The following is a 26,631-nucleotide window of genomic DNA, read 5'->3' on the forward strand; positions in this document are numbered from 1 at the left end:
CCAAATCCATCCCTGTCAGAGGTGACCAATGGGTGATATCTCCTGTTAATATTAATCAATTGTCTTTGCCCAATTGTGACTAAAACAAAGAAAAACGTCAATAGGTAAAATTGCTGGAAAGGAATGGCGACCGTAAGGAGAACCTACTTCAAGAAATTGACCCTAAGAGGGCCAAAAGCTTGAAAGAATACTAATATCGCAAATGCTGCGCGTTGCTAACATTCAAACCTTATTCAAGACTTCAGTTTCGAAGCAATATGGAAGTGGGGGAGGGGGGTCCTCAAGTCCAACTTCATCTAATGGGCCATTTTCGATGTATTGAAATTCAAACTTGGCTCCTAGGCTAGGGGGAATAAAACAAAGGAAATTACATCGTAGTTGAGGGATAGATAACTCATATCTTTTGTTTTATTCCCCCTAGCCTCGGAGCCATGTTGGAATTTTAATACATCGAAAATGGCCTATTACTTAAAGTTAAGCTATGGTATGTTTATGTACAAACATACATAAAAGGTACGGGCTTTGTGAATTTGTTTAGAGACTGGGTTTAAATACATCACTTCCCTTTCAATATGTATATATATGTATTTCTTTATTTAAACATATCTAGAATTTAAATCAATCATACACCAATCAAAGAATAACTGTCTTAACAAGTCAACCAAATTAGATCTGATTCATAAGAAGCCAACAAAATTTAGTTTCTCACCAGCCTATTACAGATAAGTTTCTGTAATTTGGAACCTGTTTGTCTTTTTTGATTATTAATTGTCTCCTATCAAATCAGTTGTTGGTATCAAATGTATTTTTACTCTAGTAATAACTTGTAATTAAGAAAACGTCTCGTAAAAACGTTTTGCTGGTGAGCTATTTAAGCTAGTAACTTTTATTGAAAAACTATTCTACACGTGCCGTCGCTTTAATTTTCTCATTTCGAAATTCACAGCCTTTTTTTCAGTGTAAATCAGATTAAAAAAAGCTCATAAACGAATTTTCATCTATCCAATATTCTTGCACTCAAAATTGTTGTTGAGATTAGCTGTCTGCTGTGTGAAAGTATCAAAGTCACAGCCCTGGAAGGGGAAGGAAGTTAGCTAACGAAGCAATTCCTCTTGAGTCGTAGAGTTCCCTTGGAAGGTTTGAAGGAGACAGATGGCTGAAAAAGCATCTTACATTTCCTGTTGTAAACAAAACATTTTTATTGTTTGTCACTCATAAATGCCTCTCAAAAAAGGTTTAGTGGAGCAGAATACCGCCATAATTGAGTGATCTTAAGGGATTTAATTTTTTTTTCTTTTTCTTCTGGGTAAATAATGTTATATTTAAAATGCCATCAAATCTACTAGGGATAACTCCATTCATTTTTTTTTCTCTGCTTCAGAGGGGATTCTTATTATTTCCAGATATCTTTATCGATCCCCACATAATATTCTTGTTGCATCCAGAGGTTGAGTAGAATGTTATGTGAAATATTAGCTTATTCCGTATTCATACCTTAAACTTACTAAGCTAGATTTTTAAAGGGTAGAGCTCGATCACAGCATCATTTAAGCCATGTTGTAAAAATTATATGTCCAAGATTCACCATTACAGACACTTTACCAAGTTTACCCGAAGTGATAAGAAACTTCCGAAAAGCGAAAGTGAGCGTTTGTCACATGACTTAAATACTGTTCCAATAATCACTTCTACACATGTGGAATTGTTGGAATAAAGGGGGGGTAAGTTACTTACGAAACTGTCGTGCTGCGTGGGCGAGAGGTACAAAATGACAAATTGGAATAATCAACTTAGTTGATGATGTAAATTGGCCACCATAAAGAGTCTCTAAAGCTAACGTTTCGAGCGTGAGCCCTTCTTCATAACAAATAAAGGAATTTTGATTCTTGTCAGTTTTCTTTGCATGAAAATGAAGCAACGCTATTTTTGGGAACATGGTAACGAGAAAAAAAACAAACGAATAAATTCGTTAAATGAAAAGCGTTATATACCGTGGGAATTAAAAGTGCCGGGTTAAACCTTATCAAAATTCTAAGCGAGCGTTGATATTCATGCAAGGGAGTCGCTTTACACTCGACTAGATAAGGATCTGGCAAACAAATTTAAAATTTTACGATGTATCTTTCTCTACCTGTTAAGGTGCGCAACTATTATTGTCACTCGTGAGTATCCCTCTTCCGACACGACTTTCCACATGGCGACTTACATAGGATAGAGACTTTTCGGGCCAAACGATAGGTTGGAAGCTTTGGTGCTGTTCGTTCTTTACAAGACGTGTTAGTGGAGTCCTAAGTAGATGTTGCCTGTCAGAAGTTATCATTGCATCAAAGTCCTGTGGATGAAAACTCCCAAAGAACGCCAAAATATTAGTTAGTATTAAATCTATGTATTGCTTTTGGTCACAGGGCAGGATTAAAAATAAAAAAAATAAAAAATAAAAAAACTGCATGACAGGGACTGTCTCTTTAAAACTTTAAAAGTAACAAATATTTTAGATTAACTCGACCTCAGCAAGAGGCCTACCTGAAATCAAACAATTCAAATTTGGGTAAAAGTTTGAACCTGATATTGAATTATCTAAAAAATCTCCAAAACCCTTGCTTTCCATTTTCTGTCCTTCCTGGGATCTAATCGTGGTCAAAGAGGAACGAAGCTAACTATGAAAATTTCTAAACTTGTTTCCTTGTCCGGCGTGGGAACTCAATTTGTCTTAGTCAGCTACCATCTGTAACTTATAAAGAGTTTGGACAGCAGTAACTTCAGACCTTATAAAAAGCGAAAAAATTATTAATAAATCGTATCAAAATCGTAATAATTGCACACCTTTTAACATGAGTGAGCTTTGCAAGTTAAATATGATGAAATGAAAATGATAAAGGTTTTCTTTATCGTGTAGCAGTACCGGTCCCTCTTTAGATTCTTATAAATGTTTTCCATATTCAACTTTATAAGATGCTAAGAGTAGAGAAATTGATAATAAATTTGAAATCCTATCTTAAAATTTCAAATGTACAAACAAACCAACACGTTATAAGATGGTTTATATAACATTTTGGCTTTTACTTCTCCCAAAGTGATTTTATTCCCCAGGTTTATAACATTCCTGTCGGAATACAATAAAATTGGGTGTCATTCAATCACATATGATATTTACATCTCATATGTTGAATACCATAAAGACAAAAATTGAATAGCCAAACATCGTGATGAAGTTAGACCGCCGCAGTGTTTAGTCTTATAACAAACAGTGGTCTGCCACTTCGAAAATTGCTAAAGGCAAAAATAAGAAAAAAACTGCGTCCATGAAATGATCGTACCAATGAAAGGGATCTAATGGTGCAACAAGCGGATAACATATTTTTGCTTAGAACCATTTAATCGTACGGTATTGTTTGTATGAAACCGAAATTGTGCGCAAAAGGCAGAAAGATTCTCTTTAAGGCGAACAAAACACCGCGTCCATGAAATAGTCATACCAATCAAAGGGATCTAATGGCGCGTAAAGTGTGAGTAAATCTGTTTGCCTTGAACCACTAAATCGTTCGGGATTAGTTGTTCGAAACCGAATTCATGCACAGAAGGCAGAAAGATTACCTATCATCAACATATGTGAAATTCTAATTGATTACCGCAGCTTTTATAAGACCTTGCAGAATTTAGATTTACATTCAAAACCCCTTAAACTTTGCAGGTCGATATTTCTTTCTCGCGGAAAAACCCAGGGATAAAATAATAGGAAACCGAATGAGAATGATCGTTAAACGTAGTTATCTAAGAAAGCCGTCCTCTGTTGCTAATTCGACGTGATTACCTACGAAATTCTGTCGCGTTTTGGCTTCGCGAATTCTAACTTGTACCCTTTATAGCACCCTTAGGTTTCCATGCACTTTCGATTTGTGCTTTCCCGTCGCGTTACAGCATGTAGGGATTATGAAAAAATAAGCATTGACTTTTACTCTTGTCTCTTTTTACCACTTCACGTGCACCATTTAGATGTTCAAAAAGGCATAAATTGCTCTTCTTACCTACGGCAACAATAACACCATTACTTGCGGCAACAGCCGTGAGACCTACAGCGTCAATTGCCATGACACTCACGGAGTACTTTTCGGCCATCGTCAGAGATAAACCTGTGTGGATTATACTTTTCGCGGTCTTAGAAGATGTCCAGGGTACAGTTGCCGTTCCACAGCTGTCTGTTATCTTGTACTTATATTCTACAATGCCGCTACCTCTTGTGCCGTCCGTGAAACCATGCCAATTTGCTGCAATCATGGTAGAATCTACTTGGTAAGATACGTCTCTGGAGCCTCCGTCGTTGACAGCCCCTGCTTGAGGGGCGTCACGATCAATAAGTACACAGTCTGAGGAGCGCTCAGAGTACAACATGGCTTTGTTGTAGCCTCTTACAACAGCACAGTACTTCTCTCCAGAAATCAGCTTAAGGTTGTTTGCAGTTCCAGAACAATTAAGACCAGTAGAGATAAATTGTGTGATGAAACCGACGTTGAGATGATATACTGCCCAAGTATATTTCAAGATGAAAGATTGTTCATCAAGGAAAGGTTCCCAGTTAGCACTGAAAGTATTGATCCACGATGCATATTTCACGTCAGATCCTGTTTGACTGCCATCGTAAATCTTCGCCGTGATTGGGTGGCTGATGTCAACTAGAAAACCATCGCTAGATGCAGTCGTGCTCAAACCAACGGCATCTGTTGCATTAACAGTTACAAAGTATCTGATGTTATTTCTCAGGAGCAAGCCCCCTTTAGAAAAACTTGTAGCGTTCCCCACAGATGTCCAGTCTAAAAAAATGCTTCCGTTCTCGTCCACAACCTTGTATTTGTAGCCCACAATACCACTTCCATTTTTACCGTCAGTGAAGCCATACCAGTTGGCAGATATCAAGGTGTCATTCGATTGATAGTCTACGTCACTAAGTGATCCATCATTGACTGTGCCGGCCTGAGGAACGTTACGATCTATCAGAACACAATTTGATGCAGCTTCCGTATAAAGACCAGCTCTGTTGTAACCTCTTACAACTGCACAGTATCTCTGTCCTGAAAATAATTTCAGTCTCGTTACATTCGCAATGGTGTTGAGTCCAATTTTGAAGAAAGAAGTTATATAGCGATTGTTCATTTCTTTCACCGCCCAGTCATATTTTAGTATTAAAGACTGTGGATCAATGAAAGGATCCCAGTTTGCACTGAATGTGTCATTCCATGTTTCGTATTTTGAATCTGAACCAAGGTGACCTCCGTCATAAATCTTTCCCGCTCGAGGAGGACTCGTGTCGACTAGAACTCCATCACTGGTCGCACTAGAGCTTAGACCAGCAGCATCTATGGCTTTTATGGTAACGAAGTAAATGGTGTTACTAATTAAGGACAAACAGCTGGTAGTTATGTTTTTCGCATTACCAACATTTTTCCAAGGGACCACGATGTTTCCATTGGCGTTTGATACTTTGTACTCATACTTAACAATTCCACTTCCTTTGATTCCGTCAGTGAAACCATTCCAGTTTGCTGTTATGCTGGTACTGTCTGACTGGTAATCCGAGTCATCAGCATACCCGTCATTTACAGTACCTGCTTGTGGAGGATCGTGATCTATGAGCAAGCAGTCTGATGTGGCTTCCGAAAATAAACCAGCTTGGTTGTAGCCTTTGACAACGGCACAGTAACGTTCTCCAGAAACTAAGTGTAGGTCTCTTGCTGTTGCGGAGTGGGAAAGTCCCGTGGAGCTGAAAGAGGAGACGTAACTACCATTCAGTAGCTGTACTGCCCACGAGTACTTGAGCAATGGAGATTGTGCATCGATAAAAGGTTCCCAGTTTGCGCTAAATGTGTCATTCCATGAGGCATACTTCATGTCTGAGCCTGGATCACTACCGTCATAAACCTGTCCTTTCAGTGGAAGGCTGTTGTCAACAAGAACTCCATCACTGGTTGCACTGGTGCTAAGACCCACTGCATCAATTGCGCTGACTGTAACAAAGTATTTGGAATCACCCTCTAAGGACTGACCAGACACGATAATGTTTGTTGCATTTCCTGCTGATGTCCAGTTTAGAATGGTGACTCCATTCTCTTGCGTAATCTTGTACTTGTACTCTATAATTCCACTTCCTCTGTTTCCATCTGTGAAACCATTCCAGTTTGCTGCTAGCACGGTATTGTTTGATTGGTAGTCTATGTCAGCGAAACTTCCATCGTTAACAGTGCCGGCCCGGGGAGCGTCGTAGTCTATCAACACACAGTCAGAAGTAGCTTCAGTGTACAGACCAGCCATATTGTAGCCTCTCACGACTACACAGTATTTTTCTCCAGAGACTAAGTTTAATTCACCAAATGTTGCTGTTCGATTGAGAGCGTTGTCTCTATAGGCAGTGCTAAACAGGTCACCTTGTTTTTTAATCGCGCATGTGTATCGCCAGATAGTTGTTTGAGGATCTTTGAAAGGATTCCAATTTGCGAAAAACGTTTTTCTCCAGCTGGCGTATTTGACGTCGCTGGTATTTTTAGTCCCAGCAAAGACTTTTCCTGCTGTAGGCGGCGTGCCGTCAAAAATTATTCCATTACTCTTAACTTCTCTATAAAGTCCTGCTTTTGTGTAGGCACGAACGACAAATTGGACCTTGGAACCATCAGTTACATTGCTAATTGTGATGTTCATACGAGTATTCAGGTTCGTGTTGGAGAAAATGGTTAACTCTGTTTTCTGAGAGCTCCCATACGAAGTTAGAAGAACTTTCCACTCGTACTTGTCAACACCATTTCTGGTTTGAAATCCTCCCCAGTTGACTTGGAAAAGCTTGGAAGATTGATAATCCAGGTCCTCTGCTGCCCCATCGTGAACCCATCCGTGGGTTGGTTTTGAAGTGTCCACGATTACAGCCAAACTGCATTCACGATGTTGTTCTTTGTCCCTCAAGTCAGATGCAGCGACGGAAATTTTGTAACTTTTATTATCTTGAAAGGTCAACCCTGATAAAGTTTGCTGGCTGTTGGTGTTTTTTAAGACGCCATTTGCGAGTGACGAACCAGAGCAACTGGACGCTCCTGGCAGAAGAAACCATCTCAGATTTACTTTTCCACACGATGCATTGAAGCCAGAGATTTTAATGAAAAGTTTGTCGGTGACATGCTGGTAGAAAATTGTGTCATGGAAGTTCTGGTCAACGATGGTAACAGTGCCTGCCGTGACATTAACTCTATCAACTGCAAAGCTAGGACACGTCCCATGGCTGCCGTCACACCTAATGATTTATATTTTTCATAAACGCTTAAATTAGTCCATAAAGAATAACGCGTTGAATTAGGTCGTGATTTTTACTTTGTTACTTCAGTGCCACGAGATCGAAACTGAAACCCAATATATCACATTTAAGTCTTAAGGGCGCGGAAAGACGGTAGGTGAAAGTGCCTTCCACATATAAGCGCCCGAAATTAAGAATTCAACATCTAGAAAAATTATCCACACTCATGATCCAATTATTGGATCATGACTAGACTTTACGGGAAAATGGCATGTGTTCATTAATTTTTACAAGTGAAACAACTCTGGGCTTAAAAAAAAATTTTAGTTGTTTACTTCAATGTTCTTTTAGGCAATTGCTCGCTGCCGCCGTGTAATATCCGTTTGATTTCCTTTTCAACCGTCATCATAGCTGAGCGTGTATCTCAATTCTCGTTCAAGAAGTTTCTCTGAATCACTGTTTTCCTGAAAGTGTCGAAAAATTGTGTGTGCTTAAGATGATCCTCCTAATCTTGTGTGGCACGAACGATACGTGTACACTTTTTAAATTCATGCAACCAGCAGTCTCAAACTGCGCAAGGGCTCAGGGAGAATTCTTTGTGCACATTGATAATATTGATGCACTCACTTTTCGGGTTGATCACACATGTCAACAGCAGATCGACATACTGTCCCATTTGTCCTCAGAATATCCCGACAACTTCCATCTCCAACACATTCAGATGTTCTTATGCAGCTCGAGGATGGATAAGACGATTGGCACCTGTATCTCTGTCCTTTGCAACTAAAAAACCAAGAAACAAAGGCTAAATCTGTACATATCCATATACATGAAAGATAGGGACACATTGCGCGTGCGCCTGACGACGATCCCAAAGAAAATAGCAGGCGTGTGAACAGACTACCTTTGATTGACTAGAACATTAACAATGGGTAAGCTGACAACTAGCACCTCGATTAGTGTCCTTCCAAAACGATAATCGTTGAAAAAAAATTACCTTCCACCATTACACACGTCCCCTTTCGTACACTTGTCGTTGTCATCGCAATGTGCACCGTTGTGATCGGACCATGTATTGCCAGCGCGGGCTGCCGCATCTAACAAATCACACCGTTGACACGGATTTGATGGATTGAAGGCGTGATGATCATAGTCTTGACCTGAAATTAAAAATCGGTTTTTTTTCTCCTTTAAAAGCTGTCTTACAATTTACATAAAGGCCCTTTTAGCCTTTCAGCGATTTTTTCGATTTTAAGTTTCACAGCTATCATTACCCCCTGAAACATAATTACCTTGAATGAATGGAAAGAGAGTAAGCTCAGTATTAATGATAGTGAATATGGGAAAATCATATATATGATATGCGTAATGAGAAATGAATATGAAAGCTATCTCCACGAAATGAACACTACGTGCAGTGCAGTGCTTTCCCAACTGAGCTAATTAACTAGGCTGAGAGCTGGCTTATTATCACTACTGCTTAAATAATGCTCATTACTGCGAAGATCGCTTTCATATTCAGTTCTTAATCCACAGTTCACATGTATGATTTTCATGTATTCACAATCTTTAATACTGAGCTTACTCTCTTGATTGATTCATCGCTTCACAGGTTTATTACAAACCAACATAATGACCAGCTCCCAGTTGGCTTGTTAATTCAGTTGATAGAACAATGCACCGGTATCGCAGAGGTCATGGGTTCAAACCCCATACAGGATTCAGTGGTGATTATTTACTGCGAAGATCACTTTCATGTTCAAGCTCATGCACTATTATAAGTTAACCAACAAGAGAAAATAATAATCCCTTGTAGTGATAGTGTGGTGTACTGAACACCAAGTCGCGCCATTTTCTCTCGGTCTTTTGAATTTTCTGCATTACTGAGTAAGTCTTAAAAGAAAATTTAAAAAAAAGAAAGTCTCACCGTTCATTTTACATTTGCATTTGCTGTTGGAAAAGCCATACCCAGCCTTTAGGCCACAACTGTTCCCATTACAGTACTGACATATGGAGCTACAGCTGAGAAGTGTGCCCCTGCATTGGCCATTACTGCACTTATCATTTCGAGTACAGCGGTCACCATCGTTGCACGCTACCCCGTCATTGTCTGACCAAGTACTTACACTTTTACTAGTGTCGCATTTCTGTAAAAGGAATATAAAAAACAACAGCTTGATTGAGCTTCCCAAGAAGAAGAAGAAATGGCCTCTCTATTATCCTCTCAGATTGATTAACATTAAGAGAGAGATACAAAGTTAGGAATTTTGTGGGTGGAAGAAAAGCGAAAAAAAAACTCAACTAAAGAAAAGCACTTGGAGCAAGGAAGAGAACGAACAGCATAATTAAATCACGCATACGTTAAAGTCAGGAATCGAGTCTAGGCTGCAGCGTTGGAAGACGAAAGCTCCAATGGCTCCTCCGATTCCACTTTCCAAGTACAAAAACAATGTGACACAACCCAAAGGTTTGAATTTGGATTGCCCTCCTTTCAAAGTCTCTCACAATGTCAAACGATTACAGATTTGTTTAGTCGCTAGTTGGAATTCAATGAAACATTAATTACTCGGCAGTCTTATTTTCAAGAGGCACTTCAGTGATCTTAAGTTTCTTGGTGATGGGTTAATGGACTACTTTACTCGCTGGTTCTCAAGGATATATAATAGCATGTTGACTTCAAAAAGTTCACATCTTTAACTAACATTACCTGACATGGACGCCCCGGCCTCGAATCTCCATTAGTAAAACATGTTTTCGACCCTCTTTCAAAGATTACGCAGTATCCTGATTTTACTCGGCAGGCATCATTGTAACACTCCTCACATGACGCCAAACAGTTGAGTTGCGTACCAACGCATTTTCCACCGGAGCAGCGATCGTGAGAGGTGCATACATTGCCATCGTTACATGCAAGAGCATCATCGTTTGTCCATGATGTCTTGCTGGAGCTGTCACATTTCTAAAGAAAAATAATACTAAAATCATTGATACATTGTGTTAGTGAAATACCTCTTAGTTTGTTGATTTCCTATCAAGAACATACTTTTCACCAATTTCATTTGAGCATGCTCATGAATTTTAGATCGTTTCTGCTATCCCTGGCCCTTTCAATATTGGCCCACGAGACTTCATGGACAAGACGCAAAAATTGGAAGGGCAATAGTACAAGAAAAAGTGTCCAAACTAATTATGTCTGGAAATGTGAGTAATTGTGAAACTGGGATTTGTTGCATGGGCTATAAAATTCATTTGTTCAGCGTTCCACCGAAGGTGAATTGCTCCAAAGAAATAAGTGGCGTTAACTTTTCAATAGTGTCCTGAAATGAAGAAATTTGATGATCCATCTTTGGAAGTTCACTTCAACGCGCGTACTCAACTAAGCAAATTTATGTGAGTATCACACATTCCTATCTATTGATTAATGTCATTTGGGTAAATATTTTCTGAGAAACATTAATTCATCGAGTAATTGGATGGTTTTGATCGTTATGATATTGCGATATTTCAGAATGCAACTTTGAGGAAATACACATTTATCTCACCTGACAGGAATTGTCTGGATTGACATAATTGTAAGGATAACAGTTGCCGTTTATTTTACACTGCAGCAGATTACATTTTCCACCTGATGGGGTATAACATAGATGGCAACTGCACGTATAGCCCCCTCCTTTCAAGTTGGTGCAACTATAATCACATGGTTTCAGTTTCGAACAGAGATCTAAGGCCGCTGAAAGAAATGTTGATGGAAGAAACGTTACTTCATAACACGTAACAAAGATAGCAACCATAATTATTGAACGCTGTAACCTCTCTTTCAAATGTATAATGACAATGCTTAGTCACGGATTCCCATAACTTTTTGTTTACCATAAATAGGACACTTAGTTTAAATTCATAAAAGTACTATTATTATTATTTTTTTTTTTTTTGAGAAAAAAATTCGGTATTAACTGGGAGGGCCCTTTTGCCAGCTAAACCCCTAGTTACAGGGTTGGAACACGTTGAACAAGTAATTAAGCGATTCGTTTCGGGAACAAGTGACCACCATCCCTTAAAGGATCTTTTACTGAAAGGTGAAGAACTTTTTTAATGGCCGCCTTTCTCATCAATTGCTGCAAGCTGATGGCGGTCGATCGTAGATAATCGTTACCATCGGAAGATTGGTACTAAAACGATTAGATTTTTCAATATTGGTATTGTGTGCCAGCATTACAGAGTTGGCTGCATTCACTCCATGAACCCCAAAACGACCACCCTCCATCAATAACTAGGAATTGAAAAGTGAATAATACATAAATAGATAAATAACTAAATCATAAATTAAGCGTATAAGAGGGCTAATATATCACCAAGTAAGCCCAGCATATCGCATCTAATGTAGTGGTCGCTGGTGTTTTTCGGGGTGTTGTTATTTTGATTTAGTTCTTTGTTCGTTGTTTTTTTCTTAAGCTACAGATGTAAGTTGGGCAACGCTTTCTCAAGAGGCAAAAAAAATCCCGATACACCTTCCTCCCAACTTAATGGGATGCTTTCTAACTTCAAGCCTGATGCGATGGCCAAACGAGATTTGTAGGTGAATTTTATTAGTGTAGTAGTTGCGTTTTCAGTTCCGCTTGCCGATCGCTCGCTAAAATGGTGGAAAATGCCGGTGTAAAGTTAAGCTGTCTGAAAAGCTCACTACAGAGGAAATACGAAAGGAATTCAAATCATTTTCTTTGAAGGCGTCGTTTGAGGTAGAAATCAACTCCTTTTGCGCTTTGCAAGCGTTAGTCGAACGGAGAGGCAAGCTATCAGTCGTTCGGTGAAACCGAAATAACACTTCGGCGACCGAAGTTGTTACTAGAGCACACTCTTAAGTAGTGTTTCAAAAATGGCTCAAATGATTTATATGTGGCATCGTTTAACTGCAAATATTGGATGAGGTTAAGCCGCGTACAGTCTTAATGCTTCACTTTTCTAAATGGTACGTTAACCGTTCGGCAAATGCTTTTTTATCTTCTGGGTAGGTAAACCTTTCTAAAGTTGTTAATTTTTCGCTAACGGTTCCGCTAACGTTTCTCACATTGGCCGTGTTTTCGCGACCGAAAGTCGCTTAGCGAGTAGCAGCAGGATCGAAATCACGTGAAAACATTATTTTTATCACTTTTTCGAGCATTGTGGCACGTTTTGCGGGCTAAAATGGAGAATTTGGCGGGGCTGAAATAAGCCAATGAAAAGTGAGCAGATTTACAAATCAGCTTCTAACTTTTGTAAATCTTCTTTCCCTAGCCCAAAGGATCAATTCTTCATTGATTTCTACGTTTTAAACATTATCTGGACTTTGAAAGATCGCCGCCGTAAATTCTTTCACCAACGCTACAAGAAAAGGGCCCAAACATTGCTATAACTCCTCGATTTTAATTGGCTGCTTACATCGTACGATTATTTGATTCTCACTTTTCATTGGCATAATTCCGAAGGAAGCATATAGAACATCTCCGCAGAATTCCGGCCAGGTCCGGGCTTACGGTTTAAAGATCACATTTTACGTTTCGGTTCAGCCACTGAGGTTAATTCTCCAAACCCTAAGTATCTGTTTTTTTTGTTTTTGTTTTTTTTTTTTAACGGAATCAGCTTCTAACTTTTGTTAATCAATGGCTAAAGAAGCGAAAGATGAAATGTGATCTTTACACTGTAAGCCCTGTTGAACGGATCGGAATTCTTCGGAGATGTTCAGTATTGCGATTAGCGAAATTGTTTAGGTAAAAAAATGTCATATCTGCTCAACAGAAGCAGTTCTCCTTTGAATTAAGCTTTTCCAGGAACTTGCAGCACAAGAATGAAAGCCAACTGCTTAAACACATGTACAGTAATTTTTTAATAACGAAAAGAGAGAGGACATGCATGCGATCATCGCCTGCATCTTCCGCCATACTATTCAAATTGATATATACTCTTGATCGTGAAAACCAGGCGTGAGAACGAAGTCTGCATGTAAACAAAACACCTACAGGAATGTTTAGAAAGACAATGTGCGTCGTGAAAATATGGCCATTGGTAGCTTAAATTTAATGAGGATTATTTTAAGGTTTAAAGCGAGACGGAAAAAGAACTGCTAAGCGACTTAAAAAATCGCTCGTGAAAACACAGCCACACAAAAGGATTTAAGCGTTCAACAGATGGCTTAGCGCGCCTCTGCTGTTTATGAAGAATCTGGCGCTCGTCTGACGGTCGTTTAACGGAGTAGTGGAAAGGCACGTTGTCCCACGCGAATCAAATGTGTAAAGATTGTATGGATTGAAAGTCCCATATTTGAGCGTTTTTGTTAATGTATGGTCCAACAACACCCGCCGGAAAATTTTTATGCCATTAAGTTGTTTGATTTCGTTGCCAAAAAAAAGGGGAGGGGAGCTTAGTCATCGCTGAAAGACGCTGAAACAATGGAGAAGAACAATTAAAAGTCAAAAGACATTTCAAATCACTTTTCACTAAGTAAATGACAATTAAAGAAACGGTACTTGATCACATTGAGCAAGCAAGTAATAAAAAAAGATTAACTGCATCCAAATAAAAAGTTTTATGTCTCCTACCTTCGGTAGAGAGCCGATTTGTAACTAGGATACTAAGTCAATTAGGAAAGGCAGGGAGTACTGTGAAGGTTTAAACTAAATCGGGACAGGGTCATAGCATCTGCAATTGATTGAACAATAATCACAAGACTATCTGAAAAACACCTGCCGGTTGGACAATTTTTATGCGATTAAGTTGATTGATTTAGTCGCCAAAAAAAAAGGGAGTGGAGGGCTTAATCATCGCTGAAAGGCGTTGAAACAATGGAGAAGAACAATTAAAAGTCAAATGACATTTTAAATCACTTTTCATTAAGAAAATGAAAATCAATGAAACGGTACTTGATTACATTAAGCGAGCAATTGCCAATTTGTAACTAGGATACTAAGCCAATTAGGAAAGGCTAGGATTACTGTGAAGGGTTAAACCAAAGAGGGACAGGGTCATAGAATCTAGAATTGATTGAGCAATAATCACAAGACTATCTGATGACTTTCATAACGATAGAATATTCTTTGCGCAAGAGTTACAAGTTTTAAATGAAAATCCCTAGCGATCAGTGTAAGGCGTGGCACGTTTTTCTGGTTCGTCCTATTAAGTGGCCAAAATTAATCTTGATTTTTATTCGTTATAGCCCTCTTACAAACAAAGCTCGACTGCTGATCTAGAATTTGCCCAAATCATGATAGGTATAATTTCAACTACCCAACAAGGGTAAGAGACACAAATATCAATTAGATTGCTTTGTGTCTATTCATTTTCTACATTAAGTTCACGTATAAGGAGAATGTTTTCTTACGCTATGCTTAACGAATGGTTTGATAGCTATGTCTGGTATCTAAAATAACAAGGCTGTGTTGAGTAAAACCACCATTTCGCCTTTCTGAGTAGCCACTCCATAATCATGTAAGAGTGCCATTTATCAGTTACGATAAAATGTAACACTTACAGTACGTCGGAAGAAAATTGGTACCGTTTCCGTCTATGTTCGTTGAAATTGCATCGTGCTCAGCTAGGCGAAGAACAAGGACTTACCTATCCCACATGATATTGTAGTAATCTGAGGTGGAGTATGGCATCTGCAATTGTGAATACTTGATAGCTCGACGCGAGATCGGTTTTGTCTTCCACGGGAACAAGGGCTCCAGGAGCTCCAACTTCCCCAACGGCAATATTCGTCAGGACCGGGAAAACATGAAAGAGCAACTACGTCTTCAATGCAAAATAACACGAGAACTAACCCGACGAAGGCTGCTGGTTTCCTTGTGTCCTTCGCCATCATGCTAGAAACATCGAAAATTCAGTGTCCTCTTTTATCCACAAACTGTTGGCTGTTATGATAGTCTACTGCGTGTTTTGCCTAGCCCAAGTGAAAAATCGTGTTAAGATGATCTCAAAACTCTTTTAGCTACTCAGCAAAAACAGCCAAGGGGTTTAATTGCAATTGTCGGAGTGTCACTCTTAATTAATGAAACGTCTTTTTAACGGCTGTATTTTTTTTTAACAAATGCGAAAAACTGCAGATTCTGCTGAAAAGCAGCTTAAAGGGCTCTTTTATGTATGAATCAGCTGAAAGGCATGTTGGACAGACTGTTTCGGATTGAGATAATGAGCTGAATCTAGACATGATCATTCTGTTATGTCATACTGGGTAGAGATCACCTAAAACCGAATAGATCTCTACCTTTTCCCTTTTTCTCAAGGATTCTGGCGGAGAAATTTTTAGGCCTCGGATAGATAAAAGCATTCCGAATAAAGTTTTGCTCCTCTATATGAAAAGTTTTGTAGATCAATGCAGGTCAGCGGGCTTAGTTGTTGGAGAAATGTTTAAAAGCCTTTTTTGTATTATGTTTTCATTACTAATGCCAAAAATGTCTAAACTTGAAATTCTGCTTAAACGAAGCTGACAGGGCTCTCTCTACATATTTGGGATTAGCTGAAAGGCATGTCGGACACAATAACAGGGTTGAGATAATGAGCTCAAGCTAAACAAAAAGATTTTGTTATATCATATTAGTAAATATGACCACAAGCCAAATAAATCTCTTTACACTTTCCCATTGTTAAAAGGATCAACGCCTTCTCGGACAGCAAAAGAATAACATCAGAGCTTCGCATACCAATCGGTATTAACAGTTCACTGTTTACTTCTTTAGGCGCAAAATTCTCAAAATTAGCCGTAACAGGTTTAATTCACACATACCTCCCTTTAAATACCGTCTCAGCTGCTGTGAGGCCTAATTTAGTGCTAGTTCTTTCCTAATGTCGTTTTAAATAACTTTATTTGGAAAATGAAATGCTTCTTTCGTATTCGTGTAAGAATGTTGCGATAGTTTTATGCTTGTAGAATGCGTCCGACCGCATCATACCTTTCCTTTGCTTAGAAAGCTGTAAGTCATACAAGTAGGATTCATTATCATCAGAAATGCGCAATATGAGGTGTCTTAAGGGAGGGCAAAAGTATTTTACAAGGTTCTTACTCATTCTTTCTAATCTTCACGGAAAATTTGAGATCGTCACAGATCTCGTTTCTTAGGCGTGTTAGTGGTTACTTGAAATCGGCTGCATGATTTGTCGCTATTTTTGTATCCGATTCCATATAATCTTTCTTTTTGTAAACGATTCTCGTGTGAAAAACTCAGTGTTCTACAGTTTATTCGTTCAAACTGTCAAATCTTATAAAAGGAGAAATGTCTATAAATCCTGGGTCTGCCTAGGTGTATTTAAAAAAATCCAGTTCATAAGAGACGACTGAGTACATTGAAATTGAAAAAAAGAAAAAAAAACAGACAAGCAAACAAACAAAAACAGAAAGAAAAAATACATGCAAAGCCACTTTTCCATTGCGTTAGTCCGTGAGGTTTGATAGTGATCTCAAACATATTCCTCTGATGTACAGAAACGACTGCTTTTTTTCCTCTTTTATTGTACACAAAAATCCAAACGACAATTATTTCTAGTGCGGTGATCCAATCTGATCATAGTCTTATGATGACACTCGGGCGTTTGGTGTTTTATAAAACAAAGAAAAAATTTTCAGAAAACTCGAGGGCGTCGCGAATTCTTTACCTCATTTAACTGTGTTAAACCTCTAATACTTTGGCGTGTATTCCGTTTGAAACTAAATACAGGTTACTAGTTGATCAAACTTTCAAAACTCTAAACAGCAGAAGTCTCCTTGCTCTACATGCTCTTCATTATCATCTGAAACCAGTTGCACTTTGGGTAATCAAACAAGCAGGATTGCGTGACTCATGATCAACTAGAACGTAAACAATGTCACCATCAGGCAACGTGCTAATGTTAGACAACATCTTGTAATTATGAGACGTCCAGGGCATTTAGGTGTTTACCAACTGCTACCCGAAATCCACTGACTTCAGATTCGAAACTTACTGGGCAAGATCCTTAAAGGGTAGAGTTCGGTCACAATATCATTTAAGCCATGTTGTGGCATTATTACTCTGAAACAAAAATGTTGACGCTCTTTATGGAAAATTTTGTGTCTAAGATTTACCATAACAGACACTTCACCAAATTTATCCACAGTGAAAAGAGACTTGCGAAGAGCGAAAGTGAGCGTTTGTTACATGACTTAAATAGACAGAATGAAGAGAGATGGTAAGTTTTGAGCTTGGTAAAGAATCAGAGATCAGACATCTTTCTTTACCGAGCTCAAAACTTACCATCTCTCTTAATTCTATCTACAAACATTACGCTTTCGACATTGCTGATCCAAGTAGTATGCAGGACGCGTGTCATACTTTTTAATAGACCTCGCTCACTTTGTAATAGACCTCTCTCACCGTGGAGTCTCTATGGCTCAGTGGTTAGAGCATCGGAGCGCGGAATCCGTAGGTCTGAGGTTCGATTCCTCATGGGGACTCAGAATTTTTTCTTTGTCCCACGCTCGTGACAAGACGAAAAAACGTCTTTCTATGACTTAAATGCTGTTCTAGTAATCACTTCCACACATGTAGAATTGTTTGAATAGAGGAGGGGAAGTTACCAAAGAAACTGTGGTGCTGCTTGGGCAAGGGGTATAAAAAGATAAATTGGTATGATCAACTGAGTTGTTGATGTAAATTGGCCACCATAAAGAGTCTCTGAAGCTAACGTTTTGAGCGTTAGCCCTTCTTCATAGAAAATAGAGGAATTTTTGGTTGTGTCAGTTTTCCTTGCATGAAATGAAGCAACGCTATTGTTGGGAACATGGTAAAGAGAAAAAAAGAATAAGTTAGTTAAATGAAAAGCGTTATGAACCGTGAGGATTAGAGGTGCCGCGTTAAACCTGATCAAAATTCTAAGTGAGCATTGATATTCATGCTGAGGGGAGTCGCTTTACGCTCGACTAGATAAGGATCTGGCAAACAAATTTAAAATTCTACGATCTATCTTTCTCTACCTTTTACGGAGCACAACTTTTATTGTCATTCGAGAGTATTCGTCTTTCGACACGATTTTCCACATAGGATACGGACCTTTCGGGCCAAACGATACGTTGGAAGCTTTGGTACTGTTCGTTCTTTACAAGACCTGTTATTGTTGTCCTGAGTACATATTGCCTGTCAGACGTTATCATTGTATCAAAGTCCTGTGGATGAAAACTCCCAAAGAACGCCAAAATATTAGTTAGCAATAAATCTATGTATTGCTTTTGGTGACAGGGCAGGATTTGAAATAAAAATGCATGACAGGGACTGTCTTTTGAAAACATGAAAAAGTAACAAATTTTGTAGATAAACTCGACCTCAGCAAGACTCGCCGAGGCCTACCTGAATCAAACAATTCAAATTTAGGTAAAAGTTTGAACCTGATATTGAATTATCTAAAAACTTTCAAAACCCTTGCTTTCTATTTTCCTTCCTTCCTGGGATCTAATCGTGGCCAAAGAGGAATGAAGCTGGCTATGAAAATTTCTTAACTTGTTTTCCTTGTCCGGCTTGGCAACTAATTTGTCTAAGTCAGCTACCATCTGTAACTTATAAAGAGTTTGAACAGCAGTAACTTCATACCTTATAAAAAGAGAAAAACATTATTGATAAATCGTTTCATAATCGTGATAATTGCATATATTTTAACATGAGTGAGCTTTGCAGGTTAAGTGAATGGTATGATTAAATGAAAGTGAAAAGATTCTCTTTATCATGTAGCAGTACCGGTCTCTCTCTAGGTTCTTATAAATGTTTTCCGTATCCCACTTTATAAGATGCTGAGGGTAGAGAAATTAATAATAAATTTGAAATCTTATCCTAAAATTTCAAATTTATTAACATTCCAACACGTTATAAGATGGTTTATATAACATTTTGGCTTTTACGTCTTCCAAAGTGATTTCATTCCCCAGGTTTATAACATTCCTGTCGGTATAAAATAAAATTGGATGTATTCAATCACATATGACAATTACATCATATATGTTGAATACCATCAAGACAAAAATTGAATAGCCAAATATTGTGATAAAGTTAGACTGCCGCAATGTTTAGTCTTATGATAAACAGTGGTCTGCCAACTTAAAAATTGCTAAAGGCGGAAAGAAGAAATATAAAAATCTGCGTCCATGAAATGGTCGCACCAATGAAAGGGATCTAATGGCGCATGTAGTGTGGAAAAATCTGTCTGCCTAGAACCATTTAATCGTTCGGTATTGTTGGTATGAAACCGAAATTGTGCGCAGAAGACAGAAAGATTACCTTTTAAGTCGAAAAAAAACAAACCGCGTCTATGAAATAGTCATACCAATGAAAGGGATCTAATGGCGCATATAGTGTGGGTAAATCTGTTTGGCTTGAACCACTAAATCGTTCGGGATTAGTTGTATAAAACCGATTTCATTCATGAAGGCAGAAAGAATACCTTTCATTAACATAATTATAAGTGACATTCTAATTGATTATCGAAGCTTTTATAAGACCTTGTGGAATTTGAATTTACATTCAAAACCCCTGAAACTTTTCAGGTCGATGTTTCTTTCTCGCGGAAAAACTCAGGGATAAAATAAAGGGAAACCGGGAGAGAATGATAGTTAAACGTAGTTATCTAACTATGTGTTTACAGAATGTGTTTTTCGAGCTTCGTTGCAACGGTTTTTCATCCCAACGTTTTTTATGTATCGGTCAATCAGCTTACACCGACGAAACGATGTTTTTCTTCCCACAACGGGCGCTCATGTTTCATTCCTCATCGACCTATCACTACTTGGAACAAACATGGCTGTACGTGTTTGCTGTTGCCCTCGAGATATTTAACCATCTGTATGGATATCGAGAGAAATCCTGGACCACCTTGTTCCCTGCTGGATGTCCATTCCTCTGTTGTGAGTTCTGACTCTATGCCTGTTCGACACTCCTTTTCCACAATTCCAATTGGACTAGTAAACGTTGTCGCTCGTAAGGTTTACACCCGAGAAGAGCTATTTGTTATTCGCGCTCAGAACTACCGGTGGTCTAACAATTCTCTCTACTACCGTCTGAAATCTCTGGGTATTTTTAAATATCGCGGCAGACGCTCTGGTTTTTCTTCAAAGCTTTGCTTACAGACAAATAATCAAGCTTTCCCTGCCATTTGTTCACGGCGTTGTAGGGATGATTTGTGTGCCTCATATAATAACGGAAACCTGGCTTCAAAGTCATATTCCCGACTCTGTAGTGGCAATAAATGGGTATAACCTGATTAGACGGGAGAGAAGAGATGCAAGACATGGCGGAGTGTGCATGTATATAAAATCATCAATCCCTTTTACTGTTCTGGAGGATCCCGAGGACGAAAAATGTTCTTTTGAGATATTGTGGATTAAAATGCGCCCGACTCGTCTCCCAAGGGGCATCTCAAGAATTATTGCTGGTGTTGTTTATCATCCACCAAAAGCAACAAATTCTATGATGTTGGACTATTTGACTAAGTGTTTAATGGACTTGGAGTCTAAATACTCAAATTGCGGTTTTCTCGTACTGGGTGACCTTAACCATCTGAACGATGCAAGGCTCAAATCAAACTTCAAACTGAAGCGGATTGTGCATTTTCCTACTCGTGGGCAAAACACTCTCGACAAGATTCTTACCAACCTTCAGGATTACTACGACACCCCGGTTTAACGTCCCGCTTTTGGTCTTTCAGATCATAGCTCAGTTGAAGTACAGCCAAAGCAAAGGGTTAAAACATCGCAAACAATACAAACTGTTATTTCAAGGGACTTACCACCAAGTAATCGTGTTGCAATCCAAACGTATTTATATGAAGTCGATGTTACTGCGATGATCAGAGCTGTGACCACTTCCGAAGGAAAGGTGTCGATGTTACAAACGATCATCAAAACTGGCCTTGATTCTATCTTACCGATGAAGCCTAAAATTGTCCACCGAACAGAACCACCATGGATAAATTCAACCCTTAAGACCTTGATTCGAAAGCGACAAGTGGCCTTAGGCCGAGGAGACCGAGCGGAGTTTAACCATCTGAGAAATCTTGTTAACCGAGAACGTAAAAGATGCCGTGCGAAGTATTACGAGTGTAAAGTGCAACATCTAAAGGGGTGTTCCCCAGCTAAGTGGCGGGGCGAAATCAAGAAACTTAGTGGAATGGAGGGGTCACGTGATAATGTCCTAAAGTCCGTTCATCACTTAGAAGGTGCTCGTGGTCTATCAGCAGCTGACCTTGCAAACCACATCGACACAGCTTTCTTGGCCGCAATGGAGGTTTTTGAACCGTTTACCCACAATCTATTTAGGGGAGACGATTTTGTGTCTTCAAGCAGAACTATGAATGATGATTTCTCACCAATATCAGCGTTTTCTATCTTTAGAAAGTTATGCTCTATTAATCCAGCTAAGGCACAAGGACCGGACGGTATCCGATGATGGCTCCTAAAGGAGAATGCGGATCTTTTGGCGCCATCCATCATGGCTATCATGAATGCCTCCCTTCGTGAAGGCCGTTTGCCCTTATCTTGGAAAGAGGCAGATATCGTCCCTGTCCCCAAGCAAAGACCTATCCAAGACATCAATAAGCACGTTCGCCCTATCTCCCTTACGCCTATCCTTTCCAAGATTGCAGAAGATTACATTGTTCATGAACAAAAGACAGTATAGGACAATACCTAAATCATGCACTACGCACGCACTTGTTAGCATGATCCATAACTGGCACGTCAGCTCCGATGGGAATTCGGCCGTGATTAGGGTGGTTCTATTTGACTTCTGTAAGGCGTTCGATCCTATTGATCACAACATCTTAATGCGTAAACTCTTAGATTACGATATTCCGAATCACATATTATGATGGATTGTTGACTTTTTATCGGATAGAAGACAGAGAGGCCGAGGATTGCTTCTCCGAATGGCGTTACATTCCAGCTGGTGTCCCACAGGGGACCAAGCTTGGGCCATGGTTATTTTTAATTATGATTAATGATCTGAATGAAGGAGAAGCAGAGATGTGGAAATATGTGGATGATACCACAATTTCAGAGGTGATAGCTTAAGGCCAAGAGAGCTGTTTTCAGCAAATGGTAGACGATCTCGCAATACAAGCAAGAGATGAAGGTTTTCAGTTAAACGAAAGGAAATGTAAAGAGCTTAAGATTAGCTTCGCAAAAAACGAACCAGAATTTGATCCTATCTGGGTTAACCGTCAGACCCTTGAGACTTTGAAAAGTATAAAATTATTAGGACTCAATGTAAGTAGTGATTTAAAATGGACCGCCCATGTGTTCGAGCTAGTTAGGAAGGTTTCTACAAGACTATTTTCTAAGACAGTTGAAGAGATCGCATGTCGCTACAAAAGAGCTTCTTCTATTTTACATTATATGCATTCGGTCTACTCTGGAGTACGGCAGCCCAGTTTTCCATCGCGCTTTACCAAGTTATTTAAGCGAAGGCTTAGAAAGACTTCAAAAACGTGCTGTGAAGATTATTTATCCCGAGCTTTCGTATGCCGAGGCTCTGGAAATATCTGGACTTTTAACGCTGTATGATAGAAGAGAGGCACTCGCAGCAAAGTTGTTCAATGAAATATGTCCAAATCAATCTCACAGTCTTCATAAACTACTTCCAAGCAAATACCAACCTGGCTACTATCTGAGAGAACAAAGAACGTTTATTCGTCCGAGGTGTAATACTGAAAGATGCAAGAATAGCTTTCTCTTAAGTTACGTTTATCGTAGGTGATAATTAGATATTAATTTGCTTCTTATTTTACATAAGAATTCGACGCATGCTTGTTATTTTGTCATTCTGTAACAGTTTTTAATTAGGAAATTAATAAATTAGTTGTAATTTAGTAAGCTGGAAATTTCGCGTTTGTAAACCTTATCGCAATTCAGCTTTTGGCTGCAAGTTCTTAAGGTGAATAAACTATTTATCTATCTATTTAAAAAAGCCCCCCTCTGTTGCTAATGCGACGTGATAACCTACAAAATTCTTTTGCGTTTTAGCGTCGTCAAAGGTAACTTGTACCCTCTATAGCACCCTGAGGCTTCCACGTGCTCTCGCTTTGTGCTTTTCCGTCGCGTTACAGCATGTAAGAATTAAAAAAAAAAAAGCATTGACTCTTACTCATGTTTCTTTTTTCCTCCCCACGTGCACCATTTAGATGTTTTAAAAAGGTGTAAATTGCTCTCCTTACCTACGGCAACAATAACACCATTACTTGCCGCAACAGCCATGAGATCCACAGCGTCAATTGCCATGACACTCACAGAGTACTTTTCGGCGTTCGTAAGAGATAAATCTGTGTAGATTTTACTTTTCGCAGTCTCAGAAGATGTCTAGGGTACAATAACCGTTCCACGGCTGTCTGTTATCTTATACCTATATTCCACAATTCCGCCACCTTTTGTGCCATCCGTGAAACCATTCCAGTTTGCTACTAGCATGGTATCGTTTGACTGGTAGTCTATATCATCGAAGCTTCCATCGTTAATAGTGCCGGCTTGGGGAACGTCGTAATCTATCAACACACAGTCAGAAGTAGCTTCAGTGTAAAAATCAGCCATGTTGTAGCCTCTCACGACTACGCAGTATTTTTCTCCAGAGACTAGGTTTCATTCACCAAATGTTGCTGTTCGATTGAGAGCGTTGTCGTTATGGTCAGTGCTAAGCCGGTTACCTTGTTTTTCAATTGCGCTTGTGTATCGCCAGATAGGAGTTCGAGGATCATTGAAAGAATTCCAATTTGCATAAAACTTTTTCTCCAGGTGGCGTATTTGACGTCGCTTGCATTTTTAGTCCAGCTGAGGACTTTTCCTGCTACAGCCGGCGTGTTGTCAAAAATTATTCCATTACTTTTAACTTCTCTATATAGTCCTGCTTTCGTGTAGGCACGAACGACAAATTGGACCTTTGAACCATAAGTTACATTGCTAATTGTGATGGTTAACTCTGTGTTCTGAGAACTCCCAAATGAATTTAGAAGAACTTTCCACTCGTATTTATCAACACCATTTCTGGTTTCAACGATGGCAACAGTGCCTGTCGTGACATTAATTGTATCAACTGCAAAGTTAGGACACGTTCCACGGCTACCGTCACACCTAATGATTTATAATTTTGGTAGGCACTTAAATTAGTCCCTAACGAATGACGCGTTGAATTAGGTCGTGATTTATATTTTGTTACAACTGTGCCACCAGATCAGAAACTTAAATCCAATATACCATATTAAAGTCTTTAGGGCGAGGAAAGACAGTAGGTGAATGTGCCCTCCACATATAAGCGCCCGAAATTAAGGATTCAACATGTAGAAAAATAGGCTACATTCATGATACCAATTATAACTTATAAGACATATTAAGGCAACGCAACTTATACTATTATACAGCTACATCCAACGGAAAAAGGCATTTGTTCATTTAATTTTACAATTGAAGCAAAACTGGGGTTGATAACAAGGATTAGTTGTTTACTTCAGTGTTGTCAAAGACAATTACTCGTTGCTGCCGTGTAATATCTGTATGATTTTATTTTCAACCGTCATCATAGCTAAGCGTATATTTCAATTCTCGTTCAAGAAATTTCTCTGATTCACTGTTTTCTTTAGAGTGTTGAAAAAATTGTGTATTCTTAAGACGATCCTCCTAATCTTGTGTAGCACGAATGATACGTATACACGTTTTAAATTCATGCAGCCAGCAGTCTCAGACTGCTCAGAGGCCGAGGGAGAATTCTTGGTGCACATTGATGAGATTGATGCACTCACTTTTCTGGTTGGTCACACATGTCAATAACAGATGGACATACTGTCCCTTTTGTCCTCATAATGTCTCTACAACTACCATCTCCAACACATTCAGATGTTCTTATGCAGCTCGAGGTTGGATAAGACGATTTGCAGCTATATCTCTGTCTTATGCAACTAAGAAAACCAAGAATTTTAGGCTAAATCTACTCATAACCACATATATGTAAGATAGGGGCAGAGGTGGTTTGACGCACCAGAGCCATAGAGGTCATAGAGGGATCATTGTTATGTGAAACGGGGCGCACGCCATGGCGCGGATTAGAAATAGTGCCAAGTAGAAGGGATAACTCGTTCGCGACATAGTTCGCATACTAGGTTCCCATAAATTGCCTAATGAGTCAGCTGCTCTGCGTTGTGGTCAGTCTTTCGTTAGCGTTCATTTTCACCCTTGAAGGAAGAAATGCAAAGCAAGCGGTCATCCACACCAACCACTTGCGTTCGCGTTTGTTGAATCTCCCTAGGGTCCTATTCCGCTTGCTCCCATCTCAGAGAAAATAGCAAGTGCGTGAACAGACTTCCTTTAACTGGTTAGAACAGTGACAATGGGTAAGCGTGACAACTAGCACCTTCGCTATGGTCCTTCCGAAACGATAATCGTTAGGAAAGAATTTACCTTCCACCATTACACACGTCCCCTTTCGTACACTTGTCGTTGTCATCGCAATATGCACCATTACGGTCGGACCATGAATTACCAGCGCGGGCTGCCGCATCTAACAAGTCACACCGCTGTCACGGATTTGACGGATTAAGGCGTGATGATCATAGTCTTGGCCTAAAATTAAAAATCGGTTTTTCCGCTCTAAAAGCTGTCTTATCATTTACATAGAGGCCCTTTTAGCATTACGAAAGAAACGTAATTACCTTAAATGAATGGAAAAGAGAGTGAGCTCAGTATTAATGATAGTGAATATATGAAAATCATGTATGTGAAATGCATAATGAGAAATGAATATGAAAGCTATCTTCGCAGAAATGAACACTACTTTCAGTGCAGTGCTTTACCAACCTGAAAGCTGGCTTATTATCACTACTGCTTCAGTAATTTTCATTATCGCGAAGATCACTTTCATATTCAAGCTCAGTATTATAAATGAGCCAACAGGAGAAAATAATAATCCTCTCTATTGATCGTCTGGTCTATTGAAGACCAAGTCGCGCCATTTCCACTCGGTCCTTACTGAGTAAGTCTTTTTGAAAAAGGAAGTTAAAGAAAAGTCTCACCGTTTATTTTACATTTGCATTTGTTGTTGGGAAATCCATACCCTGGCCCTTTCAGTATTGGCCCACGAGACTTTACGGACATAATGCAAACATTGGAAGAGCAATAGCACAAGAAAGGTGTCCAAAATAATTATGTCTGGGAATATGGGTAAGTGTGAAATTGGGATTTGTTGCATGCTATAAAATCCATTTGTTCAGCGTTCCACAGAAATTGAATTACTGAGAAGAAACAAGTGGCGTTAACTTTTCAATAGTGTCCTGAATTGAAGAAATTTTATGATACATCTTTGGAAGTTCACTACAACGCACGTTCTCAGCTATGCAAATCTACGTGAGTATCACACATC

The 26,631-nt window shown here is 39.1% G+C and overlaps 1 protein-coding gene across 1 annotated transcript; it reads right to left on the reverse strand.

The window, feature by feature from the left end:
* Nucleotides 1–633: 633 nt before the first annotated feature.
* Nucleotides 634–15,131, reverse strand: LOC131778275 (uncharacterized). The gene is made up of 8 exons (XM_066165213.1): nucleotides 14,858–15,131; nucleotides 10,813–11,000; nucleotides 9,978–10,229; nucleotides 9,198–9,417; nucleotides 8,268–8,430; nucleotides 7,898–8,053; nucleotides 2,132–7,270; nucleotides 634–1,178 (listed from the first exon to the last, which is right to left on the reverse strand). The coding sequence occupies exons 1-7, from the start codon at nucleotides 15,102–15,104 to the stop codon at nucleotides 3,913–3,915; spliced, it is 4,584 nt and encodes a 1,527-aa protein (XP_066021310.1). The 5' UTR covers nucleotides 15,105–15,131; the 3' UTR covers nucleotides 634–1,178; nucleotides 2,132–3,912.
* Nucleotides 15,132–26,631: the final 11,500 nt, after the last annotated feature.

The sequence above is a fragment of the Pocillopora verrucosa genome, chromosome 4 (assembly GCF_036669915.1).
Source record: "Pocillopora verrucosa isolate sample1 chromosome 4, ASM3666991v2, whole genome shotgun sequence".
Lineage (NCBI taxonomy): Eukaryota > Metazoa > Cnidaria > Anthozoa > Scleractinia > Pocilloporidae > Pocillopora > Pocillopora verrucosa.

Bases quoted from the DNA above. Each gene is read 5' to 3' on its own strand.
- LOC131778275 (XM_066165213.1), bottom strand. From the start codon at position 15,104: ATGATGGCGAAGGACACAAGGAAACCAGCAGCCTTCGTCGGGTTAGTT. The intron at 10,230-10,812 runs GTGAGATAAATG...ATTTTTCTTTAG, and splicing joins ATCCAGACAATTCCTGTCAG to AAATGTGACAGCTCCAGCAA. The intron at 8,431-9,197 runs GTGAGACTTTCT...TTTTAATTTCAG, and splicing joins ATGCAAATGTAAAATGAACG to GTCAAGACTATGATCATCAC.